The 27,946-nt window shown below is 37.2% G+C and overlaps 1 protein-coding gene across 9 annotated transcripts in view; it reads left to right on the plus strand.

Annotated features, from left to right (window-relative positions):
* Slob (Slowpoke binding protein) overlaps positions 1-26,354 on the plus strand; it is a 399,771-nt gene extending 373,417 nt beyond the window's left edge. For 8 of the 9 annotated variants that reach the window (XM_071676159.1, XM_071676149.1, XM_071676150.1 and 5 more), the window contains 2 exons: positions 9,485-9,677; positions 16,359-26,354. In XM_071676159.1, coding sequence (XP_071532260.1) covers positions 9,485-9,677; positions 16,359-16,625 — 460 coding nt within the window. In that variant the 3' untranslated portion in view covers positions 16,626-26,354. The remainder of the gene's footprint in view (positions 1-9,484; positions 9,678-16,358) is intronic. The other variant, XM_071676157.1, reaches the window with a different exon arrangement.
* Positions 26,355-27,946: the final 1,592 nt, after the last annotated feature.

Below are 27,946 nucleotides of genomic sequence, written 5' to 3' on the forward strand. Positions count from 1 at the left end.
AGCCTGTGCCAGGTTTAGTCTTGGCGAATCTCCCTATCCACAAGCAGACCTCTTAGACTTTTCCGTGGTTTACCCTGATGCTTCACATTCCCTGGTTCAGTCCACTGACAGCACATCGACTCCAGAATACCACAGTGTTCCAGTTCACTTTATCCTGTGCACGCCTTTCACCTTTCTGCATGTTCAGGCCCCAATTGCTCAAAATCTTTTTCACTTCATTCTTCCATTTCCAATTTGGCCTCTCCGTTCTCCATGTTCCCTCCACTTCTGATACATTTATCCTCTTCGTCAACCTTTCTACTGGATGTGACTTTTGTTGTATACACTATTTTTAGATTTATTCACGTGCTTTATATCACAATTAATATGCTTATACAATCAGATAGTATACAGTGAGAAGGCAGTATTAGATTGGACATTTTAGGAGGTAGCACTGTTATAAAAGAACTTTAGCAAGGAAACCAGTGGCAAATTTAAATCCATAAATCATAAATGAGTTTAGTGGTAGAAACAACTTCAGATGTAAGAAATAAAAAGATTTGGATGGATTAGTAGGCTGATGTGCAAGTTTACATAAAAAGGCAGTTGCTAGAACATCATTTGTGATCCTAATACAAGTACACTTATTAATTTTTCATACTTAAATGCACTTGCATGTTTCAGCAACATACTCTTGTCCATTATACGGTATCATGAACAGCCTAAATGCATTGTTAGTAGCATAGAGGAAAACAGACAATAAATAGCTGTGTTGTAAATGGAAATGGTGAAGAGCTTGTAGATTTATGTGCTGAAAAAGGACTGATGATTGGGAATACCTGGTTTAAAAAGCGAGATATACATAAGTATACTTATGTAAGTAGGAGAGATGGCCAGAGAGCGTTATTGGATTACGTGTTAATTGACAGGCGTGCGAAAGAGAGACTTTTGGATGTTAATGTGCTGAGAGGTGCAACTGGAGGGATGTCTGATCATTATCTTGTGGAGGCTAAGGTGAAGATTAGTATGGGTTTTCAGAAAAGAGGAGTGAATGTTGGGGTGAAGAAGGTGGTGAGAGTAAGTGAGCTTGGGAAGGAGACCTGTGTGGGGAAGTACCAGGAGAGACTGTGTACAGAATGGAAAAAGGTGAGAACAATGGAAGTAAGGGGAGTGGGGGAGGAATGGGATGTATTTAGGGAATCAGTGATGGATTGCGCAAAAGATGCTTGTGGCATGAGAAGAGTGGGAGGTGGGCTGTTTAGAAAGGGTAGTGAGTGGTGGGATGAAGAAGTAAGAGTATTAGTGAAAGAGAAGAGAGAGGCATTTGGACGATTTTTGCAGGGAAAAAATGCAATTGAGTGGGAGAAGTATAAAAGAAAGAGACAGGAGGTCAAGAGAAAGGTGCAAGAGGTGAAAAAAAGGGCAAATGAGAGTTGGGGTGAGAGACTATCAGTAAATTTTAGGGAAAATAAAAAGATGTTCTGGAAGGAGGTAAATAGGGTGCGTAAGACAAGGGAGCAAATGGGAACTTCAGTGAAGGGCGTAAATGGGGAGGTGATAACAAGTAGCGGTGATGTGAGAAGGAGATGGAATGAGTATTTTGAAGGTTTGTTGAATGTGTCTGATGACAGAGTGGCAGATATAGGGTGTTTTGGTCGAGGTGGTGTGCAAAGTGAGAGGGTTAGGGAAAATGATTTGGTAAACAGAGAAGAGGTAGTAAAAGCTTTGCGGAAGATGAAAGCCGGCAAGGCAGCAGGTTTGGATGGTATTGCAGTGGAATTTATTAAGAAAGGGGGTGACTGTATTGTTGACTGGTTGGTAAGGTTATTTAATGTATGTATGACTCAGGGTGAGGTGCCTGAGGATTGGCGGAATGCGTGCATAGTGCCATTGTACAAAGGCAAAGGGGATAAGAGTGAGTGCTCAAATTACAGAGGTATAAGTTTGTTGAGTATTCCTGGTAAATTATATGGGAGGGTATTGATTGAGAGGGTGAAGGCATGTACAGAGCATCAGATTGGGGAAGAGCAGTGCGGTTTTAGAAGTGGTAGAGGATGTGTGGATCAGGTGTTTGCTTTGAAGAATGTATGTGAGAAATACTTAGAAAAGCAAATGGATTTGTATGTAGCATTTATGGATCTGGAGAAGGCATATGATAGAGTTGATAGAGATGCTCTGTGGAAGGTATTAAGAATATATGGTGTGGGAGGCAAGTTGTTAGAAGCAGTGAAAAGTTTTTATCGAGGATGTAAGGCATGTGTACGTGTAGGAAGAGAGGAAAGTGATTGGTTCTCAGTGAATGTAGGTTTGCGGCAGGGGTGTGTGATGTCTCCATGGTTGTTTAATTTGTTTATGGATGGGGTTGTAAGGGAGGTAAATGCAAGAGTCCTGGAAAGAGGGGCAAGTATGAAGTCTGTTGGGGATGAGAGAGCTTGGGAAGTGAGTCAGTTGTTGTTCGCTGGTGATACAGCGCTGGTGGCTGATTCATGTGAGAAACTGCAGAAGCTGGTGACTGAGTTTGGTAAAGTGTGTGGAAGAAGAAAGTTGAGAGTAAATGTGAATAAGAGCAAGGTTATTAGGTACAGTAGGGGTGAGGGTCAAGTCAATTGGGAGGTGAGTTTGAATGGAGAAAAACTGGAGGAAGTGAAGTGTTTTAGATATCTGGGAGTGGATCTGTCAGCGGATGGAACCATGGAAGCGGAAGTGGATCATAGGGTGGGGGAGGGGGCGAAAATTTTGGGAGCCTTGAAAAATGTGTGGAAGTCGAGAACACTATCTCGGAAAGCAAAAATGGGTATGTTTGAGGGAATAGTGGTTCCAACAATGTTGTATGGTTGCGAGGCGTGGGCTATGGATAGAGATGTGCGCAGGAGGATGGATGTGCTGGAAATGAGATGTTTGAGGACAATGTGTGGTGTGAGGTGGTTTGATCGAGTAAGTAACGTTAGGGTAAGAGAGATGTGTGGAAATAAAAAGAGCGTGGTTGAGAGAGCAGAAGAGGGTGTTTTGAAATGGTTTGGGCACATGGAGAGAATGAGTGAGGAGAGATTGACCAAGAGGATATATGTGTCGGAGGTGGTGGGAACGAGGAGAAGAGGGAGACCAAATTGGAGGTGGAAAGATGGAGTGAAAAAGATTTTGTGTGATCGGGGCCTGAACATGCAGGAGGGTGAAAGGAGGGCAAGAAATAGAGTGAATTGGAGTCATGTGGTATACAGGGGTTGACGTGCTGTCAGTGGATTGAAGCAAGGCATGTGAAGCGTCTGGGGTAAACCATGGAAAGCTGTGTAGGTATGTATATTTGCGTGTGTGGACGTGTGTATGTACATGTGTATGGGGGGGGGGGTTGGGCCATTTCTTTCGTCTGTTTCCTTGCGCTACCTCGCAAACGCGGGAGACAGCGACAAAGTATAAAAAAAAAAAAAAAAAAAAAAAAAAAAAAAAAAAAAAAAAAAAATAGCTGTGAGTGTGCATTAACTTTAAATGATTTTCAGTAGTTGTCAGCTGGCATACAGTTTGGATAAAGCTCCACTATGTTGCCAAAATCTTCCTATTGACAGCTTTCACTCTCCTGACAAACAAAGAATTGCCTCTATTCAGATATGCACAAGATTGTATGAAGTAAACAATGAGAGAAGTATTAATCTTGCTTTCTTTTTTAAAGTATGAATGGTAAGATTGACTTTTCTTTAACAAATGGTGTTTAGGGATTTCACAGCAATATTCAGGCCTTGGTCACAGCTAATTCTCCAGTTTGTAAAGTTGAACTCGATATTTAAACCATGTTACCATTGCTGAGCTATGAGAGAGTGAGCCCTCTTGCAAGTGGAGAGCAAGATACAGATCCACTGAAAAGAAGTACGTTTCAGTCAACATTAACAAAGGCCAGACAATTTGATAGGGAATTCAGCCTTTACATTGCAGATCTTTGACATCTCAAGACATTCTGTTGCTATGGATGTGGGCCACATTTGACTGATATCTTAACATTGAATTATGCATACCCTAAACCGTATGTACGAATATTCTGCTTCCCTCTCATTTTCAAAAGATTAGATACATGATGATGATAGATTTATGATAATTTAAGGCAAGAGTCTGTATAACATCAGAAACAGACATTATTGCAGTATAAGAGATCAAGTAATAAGCAGAGCTGGACTTACCCTCTTGGCTGCCCCTAAGCCACCTTATCAAAGCTACCCCACCCATACCCAAACTCCCTATCTATATTCATGTTTTAAGAATAACGTTTATGGTTTAATCCATAAGATTTTTTTATCTGTATTATTGTGCTTAACATAGTACTCAATCATAGAAATTTGCTACCCCCCTTAAGCTGCTGTCCTGGCCATGGCCTACTTAGCCTGTTCAGAAGTCTGACCCTGAAAATGTTCCTGCCTATTGATAAGACTAAGGCTGACAAGCAATGAAAGGAAGCAGAACCAATGAAAAGCTACATATCAAGAAGATTGATAGAATTGTAAAATAAGCTAAAGGAGAAGCATATTAGGAAACTAATTGTAGAGGATAGTGACAAGATAAAGCTGATGCAGGGGAGTAGTAACAAATGTGTCAAGGCAAAAGACAAGCTATGAATTAGGACCTGAAACTCAGAGGTGGATGACAACAATCTCCTGAAGTAGGCCAGCAGCAGGTACACTTGGCAAATATCAAAGTACCGAGTATCTCTCCACCTTACTCTGATCTTCCACATTGCCCAGTCCATAAAAGCATTGAACTGTTGTGTTGACATCACACAGTTTTAGCACATTTCTACAGTTACTTCACCAGTTATTCTCACCCATGCACACACTTCGGTTATGAAGGTTCCTTAACTGCATTCAAAAGTTGCCCATGGATGTACTGAGAGGAAGTTAAACGTTGAGGCATAGGTTCTGGAGAATCCTACGGGCCGCCATATGACTGAACATTCTAAAGTCAATGTGGCTGATGAGCCAATAGTGCTGCATCTCATTTGCGTGTCCAAAAGCAGCAGCCTGTAATAGCTTTGGTACTGCCTTTAGGAAAAGTGATCTTTAATGCTCAAGTGAGAGTACTGTGCTTGAAGGAGAGAACAGAGGAAGGTAGCTAAATATATTGTGAACAAAGTTAATGAAAATCCATAAATTTGATGCTGTAGAAACATTATGTCAGAAATGAAACAAATTATTTGAGTGAAGAACCCAGAGGGAAGGGTTGCATAATGTATGCATAATCAAAAATATCTTGTTGAATTGCACCCTTGAAGTCTTTGTATGTTTGCTGAATAAACCAAACTAAGCTCTGTTCTAAACTCTCTTTGTTTATTTCATACTTCACTATTTCCCTTTTGATTGAGGTAGTGTCTATAACAAATGACTGCCTTAGAGTAAATAAATTCTCATTCAGCTCTTTCCTCGTTCCTCCTTTTGAAAGAGGGGAGGATTCCTAGCTCCGTACTTCTGTGGCTCTGCCCCTCTTAGTCACCTTCTATGACAGACAAGAAGTACATGGGCAGTATTCTTTCTTTCCTATCCCCAGGGATTATTACTATAAACTCAGTTAAATACAATACTAATGATAGAACACTGTAAAAAAAAAAGCTTATATATAGGATGACTGCTGGAAACATCAGCTTGATTTCTAATAGGAGCACCTCTTGAAGCCATATCTTTGTAAATCTTAATTTTGGAAGGGTCATTGTCAATAAAAACACTTTCCATATGCTGATAACTACACAATAATACAAATAATATCAGAGAATTGAAAAACTGATCAAGCTTTAGTTTTAGGACACCTGCTGGCAACACTGGCTCCACTTGTGCTAGGAATACCTTCTAAATCTTTATCTTGGTCACTTCCAGTGTTGGAAATCTCTCTCCAAATGATCCAAAGACAGATCGTCATGGCCAAATAATTCAGGATCCTCTTTTGCCAGGACATCTGCATCTAGTTAAAGCTATTAAGTATTCCACTAAGAAAGTTCATGGGAATGTGTTCTCATTGGTATGGCTAGAGGATGACAGACAATAGGGGGATATAATCACTGATTGCCAAATTTTTAAGCACCCAGGGCCAGTGGGCAGCTTTCAAATTGAGGCATGAAAGTCAAAGTGCATATGTACATCTTGAGGAATAGCTCACCTTACATAGACTTAATGATGTCTTTGTTCATAGGTATTTTTCAGTTTCAGTGATACAAGAGACTGCATCTGTAACTTTCTGAAATATAAATTCTGAGATATTGTGTAGATCATTAACTGCTTTGTTTGCTTAGTGTTATATCTTTGCCACCTGCCTTCTGTATACAGTACAGTGTACATCTTGACTAATTATTTGTCTTTTTAGTTTTATGTTGAACACATTCCAGCAAGGTTATCAGGTTGTAAAATCAATGCTGGAAAGCATTAAGAAGAAAATTTCGTATTTTACATATTTCTATTTCTGTAGCATCTCATTGACCATTGTTCATGAGAGGGAGTGGCCAGGTGCTAGCTGCAGGTTATCATGTTTAATAAGCTCCTCATTTTTAGTCTTATAGCAACACAGCAACTTCTTTTTTGAAGTGTATAATCAGATCTATGATACAATGCAATTTTTCTTAGTTTGAATTTTTAAGTTGTAGAGCTTTTGATCATAGTATTCACCACAACTACAAGTGGCACTAATTTAAGATTTTATATTACATAAACTTATGACTTATCTTACGGATTTTGGTTCTAGTAGTTTTCGGTTATTATATTTTTACATGATTTCATACTGGATGACATCATGATAATGCCATAAGTTCAAGGAATGTGTTAATGGATAAACTTGCATTTATTGTTGCCAGATAAGTCGTGTTTCCATGAAAATTCCTTTTCTTAGACATATCCACTTTGCATCTGTCTCACCATCTTCATGCCATGTCTTCATATTGATTTGGTTCTTCTGTTTAGTTTTTCTTGGATACAGTGAAGTAAAGTGAAAAGAAAACTAACATATATCCTTTTTCTGCCAGCTAGCTCAGACTTTCTTTACAGCACTTTGTGCAGTTATGTTTTGAGCAGTAAGAATTAACAGGTAGTTATAATTACCAAGAGCTAAGATTTCTAAACAGCCTGTACTGCCATGAAAGCAATCAGCAGTAACACTTAAGTGGCTGTTTAACATTATTTTAGATGAAACATTTGTACATTTTTGATCATGGATATAATTAGGAAAAAATTAATCACTTGAAGGAAAAGAATTAATCAATGTGGATTTATCCATGATACATTCTTGCTCATCCATAAGTCAGCCAAGGCTCATATCTGTCCATAGCTCAATATCTAAATGATTTGTCAGCAAATAATCAAGAGTTTGAATTAAAGTTACCCATTCTGATAATGCTCTGGATTGTACGTGGTATTTTTGCCAGTAGTTGGAGGGGAATATAGCCTTGCAGGGGAAGTTTCCACCCCAGAGGAGTCTAATTTACCCAGATTTTCCAAACAGCACAGTCTCTAAGCTGCAGGAGCTCGATAAAAGTGGTCCTGGGCTTATGTAACTAACTTACCAACCTTAAAGTTAAAAATTATCATGTATGATTTTATGAATTTTATAGAGAAAATTATGCTTCTCACGTGTTACATCTGTAAATAGATTAAGAATCAATTAAGAGTTTATTTATTTATGTAAAAGCCTAATATATTGATGAATTTACATAAAAGCTGATATATGAACAACCCAGTTTTGCTTATGATTTTGGGGATTTATATAGTATGAAGATCCTGGCTGAGCAGGTCAGGCATGATAGATTCTGATTGAGTCTTGAAATCAAGAGATATTGCTTACCAGGCTACTTATAGAAATTTATGTAAATATGAATGATCAGATATAAGAAAATAAGCTTCTGTGGCTTGCTTGTAATAGTTATTTAGAGCTACAGTATACTCGCTAATCACTTATTTGAATCATAATTTTGGAAATTTTACACAGCTTCTGCAGTCCATTTCAAATCTGATTAATGGCTTTAAAGTAGTAATACAAATTTTTGATAATCTTTTTCATATGATGATATGTTCTCATGGTCTTTTTCCATTTTCATTTGTCTTTGATTAATGATATTTTCCATAAATGATAATATCATTTCTTCTTTTAATGTATATCAGTGAATGGTTTCAGTAAGATACATGAACAGTAGGCAATTGTACATTTAATATCAATTCTTAAATTACATTAAACAGAATTCTTTATCAGTAAGTTTTTGATTTTATCATTGATTTTGATATTACATGAAAAATGCAGATATCTCAGCAAAAAAATATGAGTTGCTTTATGCGCATAATCATCGAAGATTTTTTAGTCTATTTCTCCAAACAAGGTTTGGTAATAGAATTGGTCATTATGTGGTTGGGTGCACCAAATAGCACCACTGATTTGCTTGACCTGTCCTCAGTCATAACTACCCAGTACCTTGGCACCTGTCTAGTCATCTGACACCTGTTGTGTACCCCAATAGTTATGAAGTTGAGAGGGGCCAAGAAGAAGAGCAGCCCTTTAGGGACCAGGTAATAGTTGTAGCATAGCAACTCTCTTAAAGTATTAAAAAAAAAGAGTGCTAGTAACTCAACCTTTTACTTTGGTATCCATGCCTCTGTCACTGGTAGTGCTCTGCTCCTCATAAAATGCTATAAGCCATTGGTTTTCCCATTGCTCATGTATCTGCTTTTTGATATTAAACTCAGAATGGATGGAAGGTTTGAAAATGGGAATGAAAAATTGGCAAGCTTCCTTTTCTACTGAAGAGCTTGCTGTGGTGATGAAAAGTGGGCAAACCTTTGTTCAGAAAATGGTAGCTTATGAATTTTGACACAGCAGCAGTTTCATTGAATAGCTTGAAATGTCAAAACTGCATTTTTTTTTCACAAAAATACTAAGACACAAGCTGTCCAGATTCTCACAAAGTCTAGAGTGACCAGTTGTAGAAGCATATCATAGGATGTAGAAAGTAGCTACCAAATTCCAGAGACTTTTCTGGATATAGTCTTATATTTGTTGCATAGTAGATACATAATGAAAATAGCTGGAGTAGCATGGAGTTTACAGAATATGTCTGCCAGTTTGCTTGTGTGTTCATCTTTTTCCATTATTATGCCATGTCAGATTTTAATATCTGAGGATTTTTTTTTCTGTCAGAAACTATTCAAGGAACTGTATTAATGAGATAAGCTATGTATGTAAAGTACAGCAAAATAATGTACATGTACTCATGACAGACATAAGTGCAACAGTATGAGAGCTGAATATTACTCCATCACACATGGAAGAAGTTAGTATTGTAATATGAAAGTATCATACAATGGAAATTTCTTCTTTATCACAGTACTGTGCACAGTATGATAAAGTAAGGACATTTTCTGCTAACAACCTGTAGTTTTCCTTATACTCTTGCATATTTTTATCTTTTGAGCTTGAAATCATTGATGATCTCTTGCTTTTAGTAACTAATTTTGAATGATGGTTCTTAGAATATGGTTATTACTGGGTATTAATCTTACAGACGCGGGAGACGTGGGGGAGGCACAGCCTCGGGCGGTGAGGGAGGAGGTGATACACCAACAAGTAGTGAGGCATCAGCAAGTGGGGCTGGAGGTGGAGATGACAGCATGCCACCCACCTCTGCTTACAATACGCCTACAGCCTCTCTAGCCACTCTCTCTTCACCTACTTCTGATGTCACACCCTCTCCAGAGGTAAGCCTGTTTTTGCTTACACATGACACATTTTCTAATGCATACAAATAAGACTGAATTTAAGGTTATCTCTTTATTAGAATTTGTGATTGTATCTGTATTCTGACTGTTTCCTTATTTGGTTGAAAACCAAGGACAATAGTGCTCAAAAATTATGTCCAAGGCTAGGTAAAATGAATTACAGCATTCCCTCCCTATCCTGAACTGATTGGTGTGCAAGGATGTTTAAATTAGAATGTATGCTGGGTTTTAAGTAGATTTTATAGATAGTTTCTATTTTCTCTTCTTGACAGCAGACCTTCAGTGGATTTTTTCTTAAGGTTGTCATGGCACATGATGTCACCCTGAGACAGTTACAGGCTTTAATCTCTCAGAATAAGAGATACAGAAATTCAAATGTTTTTTCTTGTTTGTATGCTAGAATTTTTATATCCTACCATTTCAATCCTTTTATCAGTGAATGGGTATCTTTCATTTGTAAAATATAATTAGGCTGTTACCCATAACATGTTTCATTGTTCTTCACTGTGTAGCCTTAAAAGAGGATGAACCAGTGGCCTTTCCCCTACATTTCGACCATGTTTTTGGTTGGTTGAGACAGCTAATGCTCTTGGCTTACTGTCAGGCCCAGAAACTAGGTTGCATTCAGAAGAGCTTTCTGGATTCAAACAGTATAAAATGAGGGATCATATGTCATCCCATCCCCCCCTTAGTTTACTTTTTCTGGACTGGTGTTAGTTGCTACTTACTGGGTAGTAAGGGCTTGGGGGAGGCTAATACAATTTTGTTGGCAGGTTTGACATGGTGTAGCTTTTATTACATTGTACATCAATTCCTGAGTATCAGTGTTTGATTATTTGTTGTTGCTGGGGTCTTTAAACTTGATTAAGTGGGTAGTTTTCCACATTCATATTTTGTTTAGCTAAGTCATGGACTGAAAGTTCGACAACTTTATGTTTGACTCAACCTGTCCAGGCTTAGAAAGGAATCAAGATATCAAATTCATTTCTTAATGCTCACAAACTTAAGAAAGATTTATACAGTCACATGTATTAGATAAAGATATTTACTTGGAAAATGATTTATTTTGTACAGGTACTTACCACTGCTAGGGCAACTAAGTATCAACTGCAGTATTAATTTTCATGCTATACTTAGATGGTATGAGCCAAGGGGCACAGTGTAGTATGCTTTATCCTGTCTAGGGGTGTAGAAAGCAGAAGGGCATAGCTCAGTAAACATCATGTATTATTTAGGATGAGAACAGAGGTATACATTAATCTGTACTTTGTCCTTTACTTAAGACATTGAGCACATGACTACAATCTAGTACAGTATACCCCATCCTTTTACTTAGGTTGAAAATGATGTAGGGACCCAGTCCATAACACTTTATTCACTGTTTTCTTGTGATATTGATGACAGAGGGGCTATCTACAACACACTTCTTCCTAAATTTGGGATGATGATTCACAGGGGAACATTCAGGCAAAAAAATCTTTGCTTAGTTTACATGTTGACTCCTGAAGTGCACTGTCATTTACGTTCCAACATTTTACACTACCTTTTTTTTTTTGATCACACTGTCATTGTTTATATGTATAGATGAATTTTTACTGGTCACTAAAGTATTACTCATAGTTTGAATAGAAAATATGCTATTCTGTTTAATAAGATAACACTAAATTCTGAATCTGAATTTTGTGAAGATTTTTGGAAATTGATGAAAATATTAATACTCCCAAAGAAGGTCTGGTTCAGTAGATGGAGTGGATTAAGGAATCTTGTAAAGTTTTGGTTAAGATGACCCTTAATGTGCCCTGATGATATCTGCTTTCACAGTTCATATGTTTCATAATATAACTGCATTCACCTGGGACACTGAAATCTGGAAACCAGAGCAATGAGTCCACATAATCTCAGGCCTCTGGAAGCTTGATTATCTGAGTGGGAAGTTCCTTCTCTTCCTGCAGCTGCTCCTCTGATGCCTCCGTCTGTACACAGCAAGGAGGAACATCTTCACTGGCATCCAAACAGTCTTGCACAATTCATCAACGTCCTCAGTAACTCCACCTCTCTCCAGAACTTACCTGTGATCACTAGAATCAAAACCATTGAGGTCCAAAGATGGCTATATGTTGTCCTACAACTTCTGCCAATCATTAACCAGAGTATATGACTTTACTTCCTACCAATTATTGGCTTCGATGTTTGCTCAAATTTTGGCCCAATTCCTGTCCTCTTTTTCAGTATTATTTCTTAGCACTGCAAGGCACAGCCTAACCTGTTTTTTTGCTTGTTTATCATTTTGCAATTAGAAATAATCTTCTCATGTGTAGGCTGGATTATAAGGGCTTTATGATGGACAAGAAAATACACTGCATATTTCCATCACAACTGCTTAGGCGCTCATTGTTGTATAAGAGAAGTTCATTGTCTAACAGCAGCATTGCCTTCACATCGTCAGGAGCAACATTTAGTTTTCTCCTGGGACTTTCTAATTTCAGGAATGAAATTCATATAGAACAACTCAGTAGAAATTTCTTGGATAACCAGACATTCTTGTTACCTTAGTAAGTTTCTGGGCACTGGATCATGGTATCCTTTAACACTGTAGCTGTTGAACTGTAAGCACAGTCATTGGCTTTCACAGGTGAGCAGACAGCTTATCTTTGCTAATCCATCCAGTTGACACATGTCCCATACAGCTTTGTACACTTACCACAACCTAGGTCCATTTCCATAACAAATTTCTTTTTATAGACACTGTGATCAGCACTCAGTATTTTACTCTACCGTTTTTTGTTAACCACAGTTTGATGGTCATGGAAGCACCATAAACAGCGATATTAGGTTCTGAAGACCTCATTACTGAAGTGTTGTGGCAGCCTGTTTCCAGCCACCTACATTGTAGATGTTTGCCCATAATAGGTACCCTTCCTGTCCTCTGATGTTTGCATCACTTGTAGATTGTCTTATTGAAATCAGTGTGTTTTGCACTTTTAGGATACTTTATCCTACTTCCTAACTTACATTCATGCTTCAGGGCATATTCCTTGCCTTGTTCTTGCCATGCTGAAACCACCATGATGCCAGTATGCCATAAGCATTCTTAGGGTACTCCAGCTTTGATTTGCTCAGTATATTAAGTTTTTAGTCAATATTCATCACTTCATATTTTATTCTGCAACTTACTGCTACATTCTTGGTAAAAGAAGGCACAAGAGCACTAATGCTATTTTTAGATGATAGTTTGCTGGCTCTGTAGCAGAATAACACAAAAAGTTAAGAAGATAAGGTTCACAAAGGCTCAACAGGGGAGCTTGTCCCTCTTTCATGAGTTTGAGCAGTTGAGGTACTGAGATGTATATGCCACCTCAGCTATGTAGTGGGTAGGCATCCTACATGAAAATTCAGTTTCTATCATTTTTATGACTCTGTCTTAATTATTTGTGGATTTTGATGTATAGGACCTAATGAACATATTATTATCAGCGTATTCAAAGTTTGCTGAACCACTTTAACATAACAAGGGAGCCACAAGTTACGTCATTTTCTCAAATGTAGGTATAATGGTCAGGTACAGATAGTCAGTCTTGAAATGTATAGCAACAATGCATAATTTCAACAGCCTCCATCATTATTTTACAAATGTAATTCTGGAAACAACGTAGTTCTCATTAAGTCAGTTATATACTCTGTCTTTATCAATATCATTTTAGTATTTACAGTAGTAATTATTTTCTTATACAGTGCAGCACTGAAAGTCAAATAGCCATAGCTCTTATGACAGCTCTGAGTGCTAGGGATAATCTCATCACAGGTAATCATAAGATGGTCAGTACACTCTCTCTTTCTTTCTCAGTAGGTGGTAGGCAGCCAAAGACAATAGAAGTATTATTGGTGCTACCTGCCTGGGTATTGCGAGGGTTAGTGAAGGCTGTGGTGCGAGCCATCACTTCAGTAGCTGTCAGGTATCACTACTTTGGCCTGGGGAACTGAATTATCTGCCTGCATCTTCCACATATGGGCTGCTGGCCATCAGTCCACAAAATGCAATTGCTCCATCTCAGATATAACACTTGATGTTGCATAACATGCATGACATTCTTTGTAACTCTATATTTTCCTGCGGTGAGCACTATGTGCTAGCCTTTCCACATGACAGAATTTCACCTTAAGTACTCTTAAGTAAGTATCCTGTTTCTCTTTCACTTAAGTACTAAGTATCCTGTCTCTCTTTCACTTACTTTTTGTGTATATTGTACATGTAGATATAATGCCCAACTCACTTTAAGGTAGATGGAGAGTCATAAGAGTATTCACATTTTAATCAGTACAGTAGTGAATTGGATCCTCTCTCTCATTCTCACTTGAAATCAGTCCCAGATAAACCAAAAATCAGTAGTTATTAATGCTGGTAGCATCTTAGAAGAATACATTTATACACCAAGCAACATGTGTGGTGAGTGCTTTACACAGGTCCTGCCATTCTGGCTAAATGTCGACATAGCTACTTAGGTCAAGTGTTTAGTGGTGTGATTCGGAAGACTTTCATTACAAGAGATAGAAACCTGTTTATGAGAATGTTTAATGTATATTGTAAAAGCAAAATTGCATAATTCTGTGTTGTATGGTCACCAGTGGACCAAATAGAAATAAACAAATAAGAGGGGAATCAGACACACTTCAGTAGCAGAATCATTGGGATGGAACATTTGAACTACTATGAAAGGCAGAAAGAACTTCAACTGTATAGTCTAGAAAGAAGAGGAAAGGTATATGATAATCTATGCTTGGCAACAAATTGAAGGTATAAAAGCGAAAGCGTTAAACCTGAAAACCTCTAAACAAAAATGATACAGAATTATCACATCTTCAAGAATGCCATAAAAAATACTGAAAACAAATTGGATAGTAATATATGATATCAAACCAGGAAACTAGACCATCTATTTAGCATATTGACAGGAGAAACAAGTGACATGCAAAGAACAACAATTCGAGGCCCAAGGCTCATAACCACACAGTGCTGTTGGAACCTTCAAACATACCCATCTTTGTCCTAGCAGATGAGTAGGTAATAGGTGATAGCAGACACCTACCACGGAGGTACTAATGCCTGTGTGTTTGGAGAAGTAATGACAGCAGAGCAGTGAGCTAGCAATGAAGTGATTGTAATATTCCCCTCCATGGCCTGGTTACTGTTTTTACTTTCTACCTCATATATACATAGGTTTCTGGAACTTAATACACAAGCTCAAACTTTCTCTGCATCTCTCACATAGTACTTGACAATGTGATTCATACAAGTTTTTACCCAAAACCATAAATTTCCTTTTCCTGGGGAGAAGGGAGTAAAAAACAACCCATGTATCTCATGTGTCATTATAGGTGACAAGTTGGTGGGAGCAAGGGGTTGAAAAGTTTCGCTTCCTTGTATTATCACTTTCTAAAAACAGGATAGTGAAAAGATATTGAACAAAGGTATATGGGGCCATGCAAAAAAGGTACAAAATATTTCAGTGTACTACCTGGAGAAGTAAGAAACATGCATGGACCAAACAACTACAGAAACATAAAATAAAATATGGTAAATCGTTGAAGTAAGTCCTGAATGAACCCAGGATGGAGTAGCAGCAGAGAGAAACAGTATAATTCCTGAAGAAAAATGTGCATTGAGTGGTATGTATTAGTCCTGCCTTTTGGCAAACTCTTGTCATAGGTTCTCGTTGGTAGGAAGGCAGAGACCCTCCCCTGTTATCCCCTACTTTCTTGGCCTTCATTTTATCCTTCCTTCTTTTTTCTAATCCTCTTCATGCCATTCATATCCCACTTTGTCTTCTATCTCCTTACCTTGTCACCTATTTCATCCATCCTACTTTATCTTCCTCCACCTCTTTCCACATTTCTTTACATTTCCATCATTTTCATTTTCCAAGATTTTGCTGTATTTCACCCATTGTGTGCTTATATAACTTTAGATTTCTTACAGCACATTTCTTATAATCAAAACAAGGAACAGCTGAATTAGATAATATGAGCACTTAATTGTATTGCATCAAGTTGGTAAACTTGGCTACTCAACAAAACTTGTTTTTGTTTTTTGGTAACTATAATGTTGTGTTTTCCCAACTGACCATAGTATAGTGTTCAGCACTTTTTAGATTGTTTCAAAGTCATTGTTTCAGAAAGGGTTTTAAGAAATAAGCAGTATAACACAGGAAATCAAGTTTTACAGCATTCGGATTTCATGCTCAGAATGCACAGCAGCACATCATTTTTAGCCAAAATTTCTAAACTCTGTTGGTATAGCATGCCCTTGGACCTCACTCATAGCACTGCACTTTTCTCTTGAACTTAAGGCCTATTCAGATTTCAGTCTTGCCCTCTTGGTTAAAAGAAGGTAGGGAAAACCATACATTACATTCATAAGTAGATTACCAGCAAGTTGTTTTAAAGTTGAATACTGGAACACTTCCCAAGCTGTCAGTATTTAGAGAATCACTGAATTAATCAATGTAGTGTTCATTAGTAATGTGCCATACATGTGGTCACTGTACCTATTAGACCTTTACATCTAGTAGAGTGTTATCTCTCAGCTGTTCTCCACACTATAGCTTTAATATAGTTCACGCCTTTAATTGCTTTTCCTGGTAGCTTGATCGTATATCTTTACAGCACCCTACGCACCGCCTTCTGGAGGTTTCCTCGCCCCAGCGGCAGCACCCCAACACCTGCCAGGAAGTGTTCCACACGCCGCCACACACACCGCCCACCCCTCAAAACCACCCAATCAGAACCAACCATATCAGCCAGGCTCACAACGACCGCCCACTTACAACGACGCGTTATCCGCCCAGAGACTCACGCAGCTCCCATTGGTCAAACACAAACCATTTGACACAGAATGGTCATGCTGGTAGGCGGGGCCAACCATGGACGTGACCCAGTTACAATCGTGATGTGCCCATGATCCTCCACTTGCTGGTTTTGCCTCTTCCATGGCTCCCTTTCTAATAGTCACATCTCAGCTCTTTTTACTTACTTGGCTTTAAGTGTGGGTTTACTGAAACAAGATAAGAGTAAATTTGTTGATTTTACAGGGCATCCGCTAGGAACTGGACAACCCGCTGCTTCTACGGTCACCAGTGGTTAAGGCAGAAAGTGATATGACTGACTAAAAGTAACAGTTCCTGGAGATTGAGTAAACTAGATAGCAGACAAATCAAATTCAATCCATGTGTTTGCATTTTCATTTAAGACTTGGAATATGCTATGCAGTACTTTGTAGTGAGAGTGGATTGCAGTGTGGAATTTTGGGCCCATTATGGTAAAGTACATAAAAACAGGACAGTGTTAATGAACCAAGGGCAGTACTGCTAGTGAATTGAACAGTTTGCTATACAACTACTGTATTCATCAGTACCGACAGGACCCTTCTGTATGTGATTGCTGTGTCAACACTTCCATGGTATTCACTCTTGCAGCAGATTTTCATTAAGATTCTTGATCAATTCCAGTTGCTGTTCAACTACAGCAGCATCACTATGAGTGCTAAGCCAGTGCTGCCACCTTTCTTGGCCTCACAAAGCACCAGGAACATTTATCTCTGACTTTAGTGTTTCTTCAGCTTCTTATCATGTTTGTATCTAAAAAGTTCTGATCACATTATTGCAATAATAACTTGTTTGTGTTTGTATATTATGCTGTACACAACATGTGGTGGGCCAGACTTTTATAATAATGTATTCAGTGGTGTGATTTGCTTATATAGTAGAGAGCTAAATATATATTATAACATTGTTAGTACAATATTATACCACAAGACTTGGCAGAAGCTCTGAGGTTCTGTTTTGTTTCCCATAATCATCTGATCCATGTAGAAAGAACCTCCAAATGATTCTGGGAAGAGGGAATATCACTGAAATATGTATGATCTAAATCATCCCAGTTTCTACCTCCCATATGCCCATATATAAGAGTTTTGAGTAGAATATAATCTGAAGGTAAATATGTACTACCAGGTAGAAAAATGAAACAAGCACATTACAGTGTACTGAAATAGGGTCCGTCTCAGAGGTAAATGAACACAATTGTAATTAATAATCAGCAACTAGCACTACTTGACCTTGTAGCCACCTTTTGATGTCTTGGTAGCCATGATAGCATAATAGATATCTAGATATATTGCGTCATCTGCAGAGAACACAAGTTTCTAGCATATTTCATAATGACTTCTGATTTGAGTTATATCAGTAGCTGAAGTTCAGCTTCTTCAAAGCTGAAGATCAATTTTACTAGTTAATGAGGGCCAATTTTCCATTGATATCCACTACCATCTAAAATTTAACTGGTACTTTAGGACCAATTTCCACAATAGTGTAAGAAAAGTTCCACCAGCTGACAATGAATCTAAATGTCAGTAATTGAAGACCTGCTTTTACAAGCAACTCGTAAAACTAATTTCTGAGATTAGCTAAAGCTCAGGTTCAGCCAGCAACTGACCACCAAATATTCATTGATAACTGCAGATAAAGTCTCTGTAGCATCTAAGGACTTTTGTCAAGTTTTAAACCCCTCGAAATAGCTAAAGAACAACTTTTCTGCAGTTAAAGACCAGGTATCTTCAAGACATATAAGTCACATTTACCAGCAACATGCATCTTAGGGCATAGTTAACTAGCAGCTGAAAATTCCATATCACATATTCCTCGATTCAGATTTTACCTGATACAGCATAGGATAAAATGCTACTGGTTACAGCATCCCAAATCCCATCTGAGGCTGCTAAAGACCATACTCAGTCTATCCCAGCTAAATACATATTTTATCAAAAGCAGATGAAGACCAAGTTCCATCATCTTAAACTAAATCAAAGTTCAGTCATCAACAGGTAAAGACCAAACTCCATCAGCAGTAAAAGAATATCAAGTTCCACTGACAGGAGCTGAAGACCATCTCTTTCTGGCTATAGTTGTGCCCTCCAACAGTAATTATAGGTTACCTAGTCTTCAACACAAGTTGTATGGTTCCTTGCCTCCAGCGTCAATTGTCGGAAAGCTGGCCTCCAGTAGTGCCCTTGAGGGTAACATTACCTTCATTAGCCACTTAAGAGGTCATCTGACCCTCAGTAGGAGCTGTAGAGGTGTCTGGGTGTTCCACAGAAACTGTAGAAGTCACCTGGTTTCATGTAGTAGTTTTAGAGATCACCTGACCCTCACTAGTAGTTGTAGAGATTACCTGGATCCCTTACAGCTGTAATGGTCATCTGGTCTTTAACTTTAGCATTCATTGATTCTAAAGGCTTGTTGAGTCTTGTGGGAGTGACTTTCACTCATCCATTTTACTATAGCTCAAGGGTTTTGTAAAAGCACTATGCAATTATTTAATGTTTTGCTAATAGAATTGTATATTTCTTCCATCAGTTAGAGAAAGCTCATCATGTGAGACATAGTATTGTTAGAAGGGGATCATTGTTGCAGCTACACAATATTTCAACAGAAAAGTGAGTCATTTTGTGGCTGCTTTTAAGGAATATTTAAGTGTTCTTGGCAAGTCAGGAGGGGAGAGGTTTCCAGATTAAAGTTTGCCGGCCATCCAATGTCCTGTAAAGGGCCTCCAGACTGAGTGCATGGCTTCTTAAATTTGTAACATTACTCTTTAAGTGATATATTAGAACACCAAATTTCTTTTCCAATACATATTTGTTGGGATAACTGTTTTTGGATATTTTCTAACTTTTATTTGTAACCGGTGCACCTTGTTTAATTGGTTTTACAAAAGTCTGTGATGGAAAATGGTGCTTTTTCTTTATTTAGGTAAATATTTAGTTTTTTTGGTGGAGTTTTTACCAAAATCTATATAGAAAGATATTTTCCTTCCATGCAGTTACTTACTTTTGTTAGAAATCTCACTGAAAATATTTGGAAGAATTTTACAGGTTTTCCATATTTGCTATTATATCACATTGCACATAACTTGTAGCTTGTTATATTTCATGCCTATCAAACTCTCTGCAAAATACCAGTGAGTATTAAGATATGCTTTTGGATGTTTTCTTGTGTCTGGTGAGTGTTTATTGTATCATTTTTTGAGCACCACTCTCATGTAAAGATTTTTGGTTATGGTTCTTTAATTACTGCACTCAGAGTATAAAGTTATTCCTCGTGCACTTATTGGTCAGTGATCACACCTATCAGGGATGATCTTTGCTCAGTTAAACTTTACTGTAGGCATAATGATATTCCAAATAAGTGACAGTTTGATAAAGTTTGATGTTTTGTTTTAAGGATGCAGCCAAAGAATTTTTTCATATGCATTGTTTAAATAGGTGGAGCTATCTACTCAGAAATTTTATCTTTCATCAAGAACTAGAAAGAAGAGCATTATTGTCCTCAGAAATCAATATACAAACCTATCTTGCACAAGCCTGCACACTCATTCCGGAGACCCTAAGTGTAAACACACAAAAACTTTTAACTGTCTGTAAAGGGTTATGTTTAAGTAGGTGATAAGCAGTATCATAGTCAACAAATACCTATTGCAGATCTCCTGATTTCTGCTATTTTTTTTTATGTTATGAGATAGATTAATTGCAGTTTTGCCCATTGGATATTTAGCTGCTGTGAAAGGTCTCAATGGTGCATATACAATGTCCAGATAAATTGTATTGCTCATGAAAAGCTGCTCACCTAGGCCCTGCACTGTATATGTATAGTTACTGTGTAAGGTTCTACAGTAGCTTTGTAAGCTCTTCATTGTACAGGTACAGAATTAGGCTCTTCACTGCACTGTTTTGAAATTAGACAGTGCAGTAAGAATGCAAGGCTCTGCATTTTACATTGCCTGTACTAAGCTGTGCATTGTATAGTAGCAAACTTAGCATGGCATTATGCAGTTATGAGCTTGGCTTAGCATTGTACAGTTTTTGGACTTACTATAAAGCCACTGTTTTAAACTGCATTGGTCATGCTAAACAACTGTTCTAGAGTGCACAGTAGTAGCTTTATCAGAGTGATGCCAAATCATATGTATAATAAAGAATATATTTTTGTAGACAATATGGCAATAAGAGAAAGACACCACAGCCCAAACTGTTGCATTATATAGCTATATGATTGTGCTGTCATGATTTTTGAGTCTTTAGATATCTGTGTAATAAGCACTATTGGATTTAAATTGTTTAGTCTGGTGTTCCAGTCTTGTACTCTTGGTTGTCTGTGGTGTCAACTGTTATATTCTTTTTATGCAGTGCTACGGTGTGTTTATGTATGTATGTTATGTCTGTGAGTGAATGCATGAGTTTTTCAGAATTTATTTTAGATGTGAAGATGGTTAATGGCCCTTGCACATCTTTTCTTTGTCTGATATCCACTTAAAAGATATTTATATGATATTTTTCTCAGATAATGTTTATAGTAACACTGAACTTGGGTTTGTGGGCACCTAATTATTGAAAGAAAATAAAAAGGGACATGTGACTACGATTTTTGCTCTGATGTATAGTTTCAGGTCATATGTCAGCATGCTTCCTTTTACTATAGCTGGAACCTTTTTATGGATTTACTTCTTTGTGTGTATGCTCAAAATGTGTTTGGCATCACTGATCCCTTAAAAGAAATCATCAGAAAGATTGATAGAACCTGTCAGAAATGATATATATGAATATATGATTAGCCTCATGATGATTGTACTAGCATTCCAGTACAATTTTGTTCCAGAAATATGGCCTGACATTGTCATTAAATCACACATTGTTCTGTCAGTTGACTTCACATGCACCTCTTTTTTGCATGTAATCACATTAGGTAAAAATGTTTTTTGAATTTTTGTGATTTTGGTAGCTGAAATAGAAAAAAAAATTACTAGAGCTTTTTAATCAGATTATTTAGGAGATGCATTTTTATCATGCGAGAAATTTTTCTTTTAGATTAATTTCTCATTTTGTGTGATGTTTAGCATTGATTACTAGTATTTAATTGAGCTGGTTTCTGCTTCCTATTCATGATGAAGAACTGGGTAGTTCAGAACCATAAGATGACGTGAGTGACCAACCCTGAGCATACCACAGTGAATAACATCCTGCCACCTCTGCCACAGAGTAGGACTGTACCAAGCTCCTTGGTAGAGTAGTACTGAACGGAAGTGGTCCATTGTTAGGAAACTTTTTGATATATCATTAATGCTTGCTGTGATATATATGAAAAAAAGAGGCCTCACTGAAGCACTAAATAATTGTTTCTGATTGTTTTACCATTAGGATTTGTAAATCAGATGCTGTATCCCAATAACATTGTAAAGTTTGGGATGTTTTAATTAATGATGCCTGAAGACATTAAAGTCTTAGTTTTTGTATGAAAAATGAATATTGTAAAGAACTAGAAATCATACCATAAAAATGATTATCACTGTTTTGTTGCATGTGAATTAAGTATGTTTCATTCTTTTCTGCTTAAAACTTTTGCTTTCATATCATATGATGATATCTTGTTTTTGTAGTTAAGTTTAATCTTTCATTTGAAATGATTCTCAGACTCCCAACATAGCACTAGTGATTATGTTTAAGTGTGTACAGAAGTTTATCTATTTATCCATTTCTTCATGTTATTTTCATGAGGAATGATGGTAATCACTTTATGATGATTTTTCAGACTTGCTTTCCTCAGTATGGTATTTCAGCTAACAAAAATGTTCATATCTTAAAAGGATATAATGCTCTTCATACAGAGGTATTGTATTGTATATAAGATTACACCAAAAGATGAAATACCAAAAAAGAGACTTTGTTGCGGTATTTTTTGTGGATGTAGATCGTATTTGATTTTTATGGTATCTTTCATTAGTTTTTTGAGAATTTATATTTTAAGTTAAACTCAAGTCAGTTTTATAGTGTTTCTTATTACTGTATGTGAGAGTTAGATGTCAGAAGATCAATCTGAGTACATGTTCATATCAACTTAATGCCAGTATGTTTTGGTTCATGTGTTACTACATTATTCATTTACTCTCTCTATGTCATGTATTTATCCAATTTTGGAATAATTAAAATGTGAGTTTTAATTTTAATATTACATTTGAATATTTCTTTGGTTTCATGTTGAATACCTGCATTTTTCTCATCCCACAGTTTTTGCTACATGTACTGTATTTCTTAAGTCAATAATGATTCAATACACATAAACCAATTTTTTGAGTCTTAGATTGATAAATTTATACATATCTCTGGTCTTATTATCTTTGATACATCCATTTCTCAGGTCTTACTGTATTTTATACATCTATTTCTCTGATATCATTGTCTTTGATATGTGCATTGTCTGGTCTCATCGTATTTAACATATTTTTATATGGTTTCATCCAAATGATACTTTACTTCTTCCTGAAATTCAAGGCATAATCTGTAGACATGACTCAATTCACCACATTGAAAGAAAGCAATTTGACAAAATTATATCTACATAGGAATATAGATCAGTTACTGCCCTTTTAAGCAGTTGTTTGCAGGAATTTTCAATAATTGCAAAAACTCCTGTCTAATGATTATTTCAGAATTCCTGGTGTATTGATCCCTCAGTGGCCATTGATTATATAGATACATTTGATAACATGGAAACTGGTTTAAGAGATATTTCGCAAGTGATCCATAAAGTCAAATGTGTGTTGTAGACTCATTTCCTCTCATGGAGATATATTTTAAATGGTATCCATTTGAAATATCACGTGAGCAAATGTTAGGTTTGTGGGTAACTGAATCAGTAGTTCATAATGAAAATTTCACATTGTTTCTTGTGATAGAATTTATCTTATTCCAAACTGGGAGCAATGTTTTGAGCATATAATATGTAGTGATAATGAAAGTGTGCCATGTTTATGACACTTAAACATGGCTGCCATTTAAGCTTCATTATTCATCAGTTCCTTTCACCTGCAGCTAGAATTTATATACATAAACAGGGTATTAAGGTAGGTTATGGTTTTTAGATTCAAATGAAACTAAAGTCTATGTCAGCACATCTAAATATACTTTTTTATTTCTTTGTGTGAATTTTATAGATTTTCTCATTGTTTTTGTGTATTGTATTGCATCTTTAAAGTCATTTCTAAAATTTGAAATTCAGTATTTTCTCACATTTTCAAGTCAAGACAGTTTCTCAGGCTATCTTCCAATCTATCTATATCTCTGATGCTCATTCCTTCCAGGAGCTCCCATCAAAGAGATGGCCACAAGCAAAAGAGTCTCCACTTATCCCTGTCCTTACATGCCTCCCTCACATACCATGCATTCTCCCCCCATTCTTCTCCCTCCAGTACTCTTCCACTCTTTTTTCCCGTGTCACAGGTGTTCTTCCTCTCAAATCAACCCATTTATTCATACTATCATCCACTCTACATGCCCAAACCACCTCCAACTATTACATTTCACACACTCTGCTATTCCACAATTCATTCCCTTTGCATTCCCTGCCATACCAAATCTCTTGCACACACCCTCATTACTTTCTTCATTCCATCTAGTCATACCATGCTTCTCTCAAATAACTCGTTTCCACTGCCATGATTCTAGACTTCTGTGACTCATCCCCAGTCCATGTTTCGGATGCATGGGTCAGGGTTGGGAGGATTATGCAGTCCCTTAATCTTTTCCTCACATCCATTCTTACACATCTCCCATTCATTATTCTTTTTAGGAACCCAATGACTCTTGTACCCTGCACTTTTATCTCCCTTATCTCTCCTTCCATATCACCAAACTTACATAAAGTCACTCCTAAATACATAAATTCTCACCTTTTCCAGTCTTTCTCCCCTTATTACTGTGACACACTGTAGAAAACTTTCTTCTCTCTTTATGTAGAGCATTAAAGATATATACTTTCACTCTGTTTCCTTTCAAACACTATTATTTTACTTTACTTCCATTTACCTTCATTGCCTGCCTTTGCACATAAAAAAAACATTTAAAACCTACTGCAGTGCCTCTTCACTCTCATCAAACAACAATCATCCACAACCAGGCTTGTCACTAGCCACGGAACCTCACCACCACACTATCTCTACACCCTTTTTTCTTAGTTTTGCTTTCATGTCTCTTATCATTACATCATTATACCACACAGACACACCCACACATATACCAAAACTTTCAACTCTCTATCCACTCTTGCACATGCATTTGCTCCTTTAAAGAAGGCTTAATACATCCCCTAAAGCATTCCTCTCAGCACTGTTATACACTATCTCCAGATCCATAAAAGCTATGTACAGCTTTTCACCTTTTGCCAGATATTTTTCCACAGTCATTCATCTATCTCTCTCTGATGCCAGTTCCCTCCACGAACTTCCTCAAGAGGGTGGCCACAGTAGAGGAATCTTCATAACTGGTGAACTCCAGTGTCACTTCCTAGCCTTTATGCCTCACCTTTAACAGGCCATTGGCAGGGAGTACTGCTAGCACTCTGTTTCCAGGGGCTTCTACCTAATGTTCCTATTGACTGCTTCTCCCTAATGAGTCTTCCTAATGTTCCTACCTATTACTTCTACCTAATGCTCCAACCTTTTCCTTTTACCTTATGCTTCCACCTAATGTTTCTACCGTGTGCTACCTGTTACTTCTTTGTAATGTTTGTACCAATACTTTTATTCATTGCTGCTACCTTTTGTCCAAAGACAGGGCTAGCTCATTGTGCTCACTGCAGGAAGATCTAAAGTTAGGAAGACTGAGTTGTGTGAGTTATGTGTTGTTACATGTGACAAGGAGAGATAGTGTTTCTTGACAGAATGCCAGCTGTCCATGTGTGAGTGAGGTAGAAATGAAATAGTTACCTGGATCAGAGGAGTGCAACTTGATAGCCACTGAAGTGCTGGCTCACTACATAGCCAAAACTAACAGTCCACAGTCATTGTTGCTGCAAAAATCTGGTCCACACACCCCTTATCTTTCCAGAAATCCCCTTACTGCTCACATTTTTTTCCCATGTCATTTTCCATCATTCAATCAGTCAACACTCCTGCATTCAGGCACTTTCATATATCATAGCATGTAAACTAGATATGTTAATTTTTTTTTCTCCATATGCAGTATGTTAATCTTCATTTATGGAATCATGTTTGTGTAATTTTCATTCTTAAAAGCTGATTCGTTGCCAGTGAGTAAAAGTATGCATTTATCTAAATAGGATGAATTCCATTTTTTTTTCTTTTTTTTTTTTTTGCTGTTGGGTCTAAAGTAATGTAGTGTATACAGGTAGTGTCCATAGCCAGCTGTGGACAGGTTATGAACTATATTATTGTTATTTCCCTTGGTATGAATAACCAATTCCAGTGACAAAGAAGAACCATTTTAATTTTACAAAAAAAGTAAAATTTAGTATATTCTTAAGTTTAATTTCAGAAAGTTCATTCTTCTTCTTTGAGCTGAGGTTAAGTAGGATATGAATATCCAGGAACATTTCAAGAATCGAAATGCATATGTATTGTCCTTAAGATAGTGCCGTGGTGAGGAATGATCATGCGCCAGGCAGGGAGGCGAATGCTCATGGCGCTTGCAACAATTCCCTCCAGTTTCTATGGGTTGTCAGTTTGGTACAAAGCTCAGATGCATTAAAATATTCATGTCTGTTTTACCTATGCTAGTTAACTCCTTTTTTGCTCTCAATAAATCATGAAACACATTAATTTTGAAGCTACGCTAGAGTTTTATTTACCATATTTTCTCTTAATTAAGACAACTATTCCTATAGTAAGAAAAACTATTTACAAGATTAACCAATTCTGAGTACGCCAAACACATGTAATCTTTTTTAGTAGATGTGGTCATGGAAAACAAGAGAGAGGTATGTGTGGATTAATATCAGATATAGGGCTCTGGTTTTGATGCATTTATACATGAAAATGGATGCGACTTATTGAGGCTACCTTCGTTTATTCTTGGCAATACATCACTACTCGGCAAACGGAATAAGTATAAAAAAAAAAGATTGCCCATCCCTGATGCTAAGTTAGTTTTCCATCCACCTTATTCCTGGCTGGAAATACAGCTTCTTTACTAGCTTCCTGTATGTGGCAGTGTCGAATGCGTACTGACAGTGAAGGAACATACAATCGACCGATCAATTGCTGTTTAAATCAGCTGACTCTGCCATAGAAGGCAGATATGTCACACATAACCTTTCCCAAAACTCAGGTATATCAAATAATCTCTCGTAAATAATCATCCATCTGCGTTTTGATTACTCTACCTTTTCCATTAGTATACAGAACAAACATGAATATTTTCCATAAATCAGGGCGCTTCCTCGATCACCGTCTTGATTATCATGAACATTCACCCACTTTGTAGTGCTGTCTTCCAGTGATTCATTTATCATTACTGTAATACTTCTATAAACTTCAGGGCACATTGTTTGCACTGGCATGGGCCACATGCATAGTGAGAGTGTATGTGGTCTTAGAATTATATCAAGAATTATTTCAACACCTGAAGGTGTTAAAGATTTTTGGGTTGATGAATGTAACTCATGTTGAAGGCCTTAGTGACCCTGGCAATTGATAGGCCTAAAGCCCATACAACCAACCAACCAACCTTGCACTGGCCATCCTTCTGTCCTGTATTTTGATTTTATGTCTGAGCTGATGAAAAACAGGCTATGTTTGCTCTTTTGATCTTATTTCAATTATTTGCCTCTGTGTATTACCAACTCATTTTCATCTTTGCAATTAACATCTTGTTATCGTGTTGCACCAGTGCAATGTGCCTTTTTATGGTCGTGAATTAGTCATTTCAGTGAGCTAAAAATTATAAATATTCACCTTGTCAAGTGGACTTTGAACATGGCGTGCAATATCCGTAGGTTTTCATTAAAGACCGCGGCTAAATATTGTATCAGGTAATATGGACAATTTCCTCAATTGGTTTAAATCTTTTCGTATTAAACGTCAACAAATCATTTTTGTCAACAAGACGTGTTCCATCATGAAATTACCTTTAAATGCTTCGCTTTGAATGACTAAGTTGCACCTCAGAGGTATTATTAATTCCGTGAGTTGTGTTGATGATCAAAATTAACCATCAGTTGTATGCCAGTAAATGCGATAGTGACCGATAATGATTGAAGCTTATGGTATTACACATTGTTATTGTCTGGGGTTGTTTCAGCACGCGATGGTACATTTGCTTCCGACACCAAACGTCTTAATTGTTTTCTAAATATTCTAAGTCAGTAGGGATAGGTGAGGTTTATTTATAAGTACTTTCCTAGGCTTTAATT

The sequence above is a fragment of the Panulirus ornatus genome, chromosome 22 (assembly GCF_036320965.1).
Source record: "Panulirus ornatus isolate Po-2019 chromosome 22, ASM3632096v1, whole genome shotgun sequence".
NCBI classification, from domain to species: domain Eukaryota; kingdom Metazoa; phylum Arthropoda; class Malacostraca; order Decapoda; family Palinuridae; genus Panulirus; species Panulirus ornatus.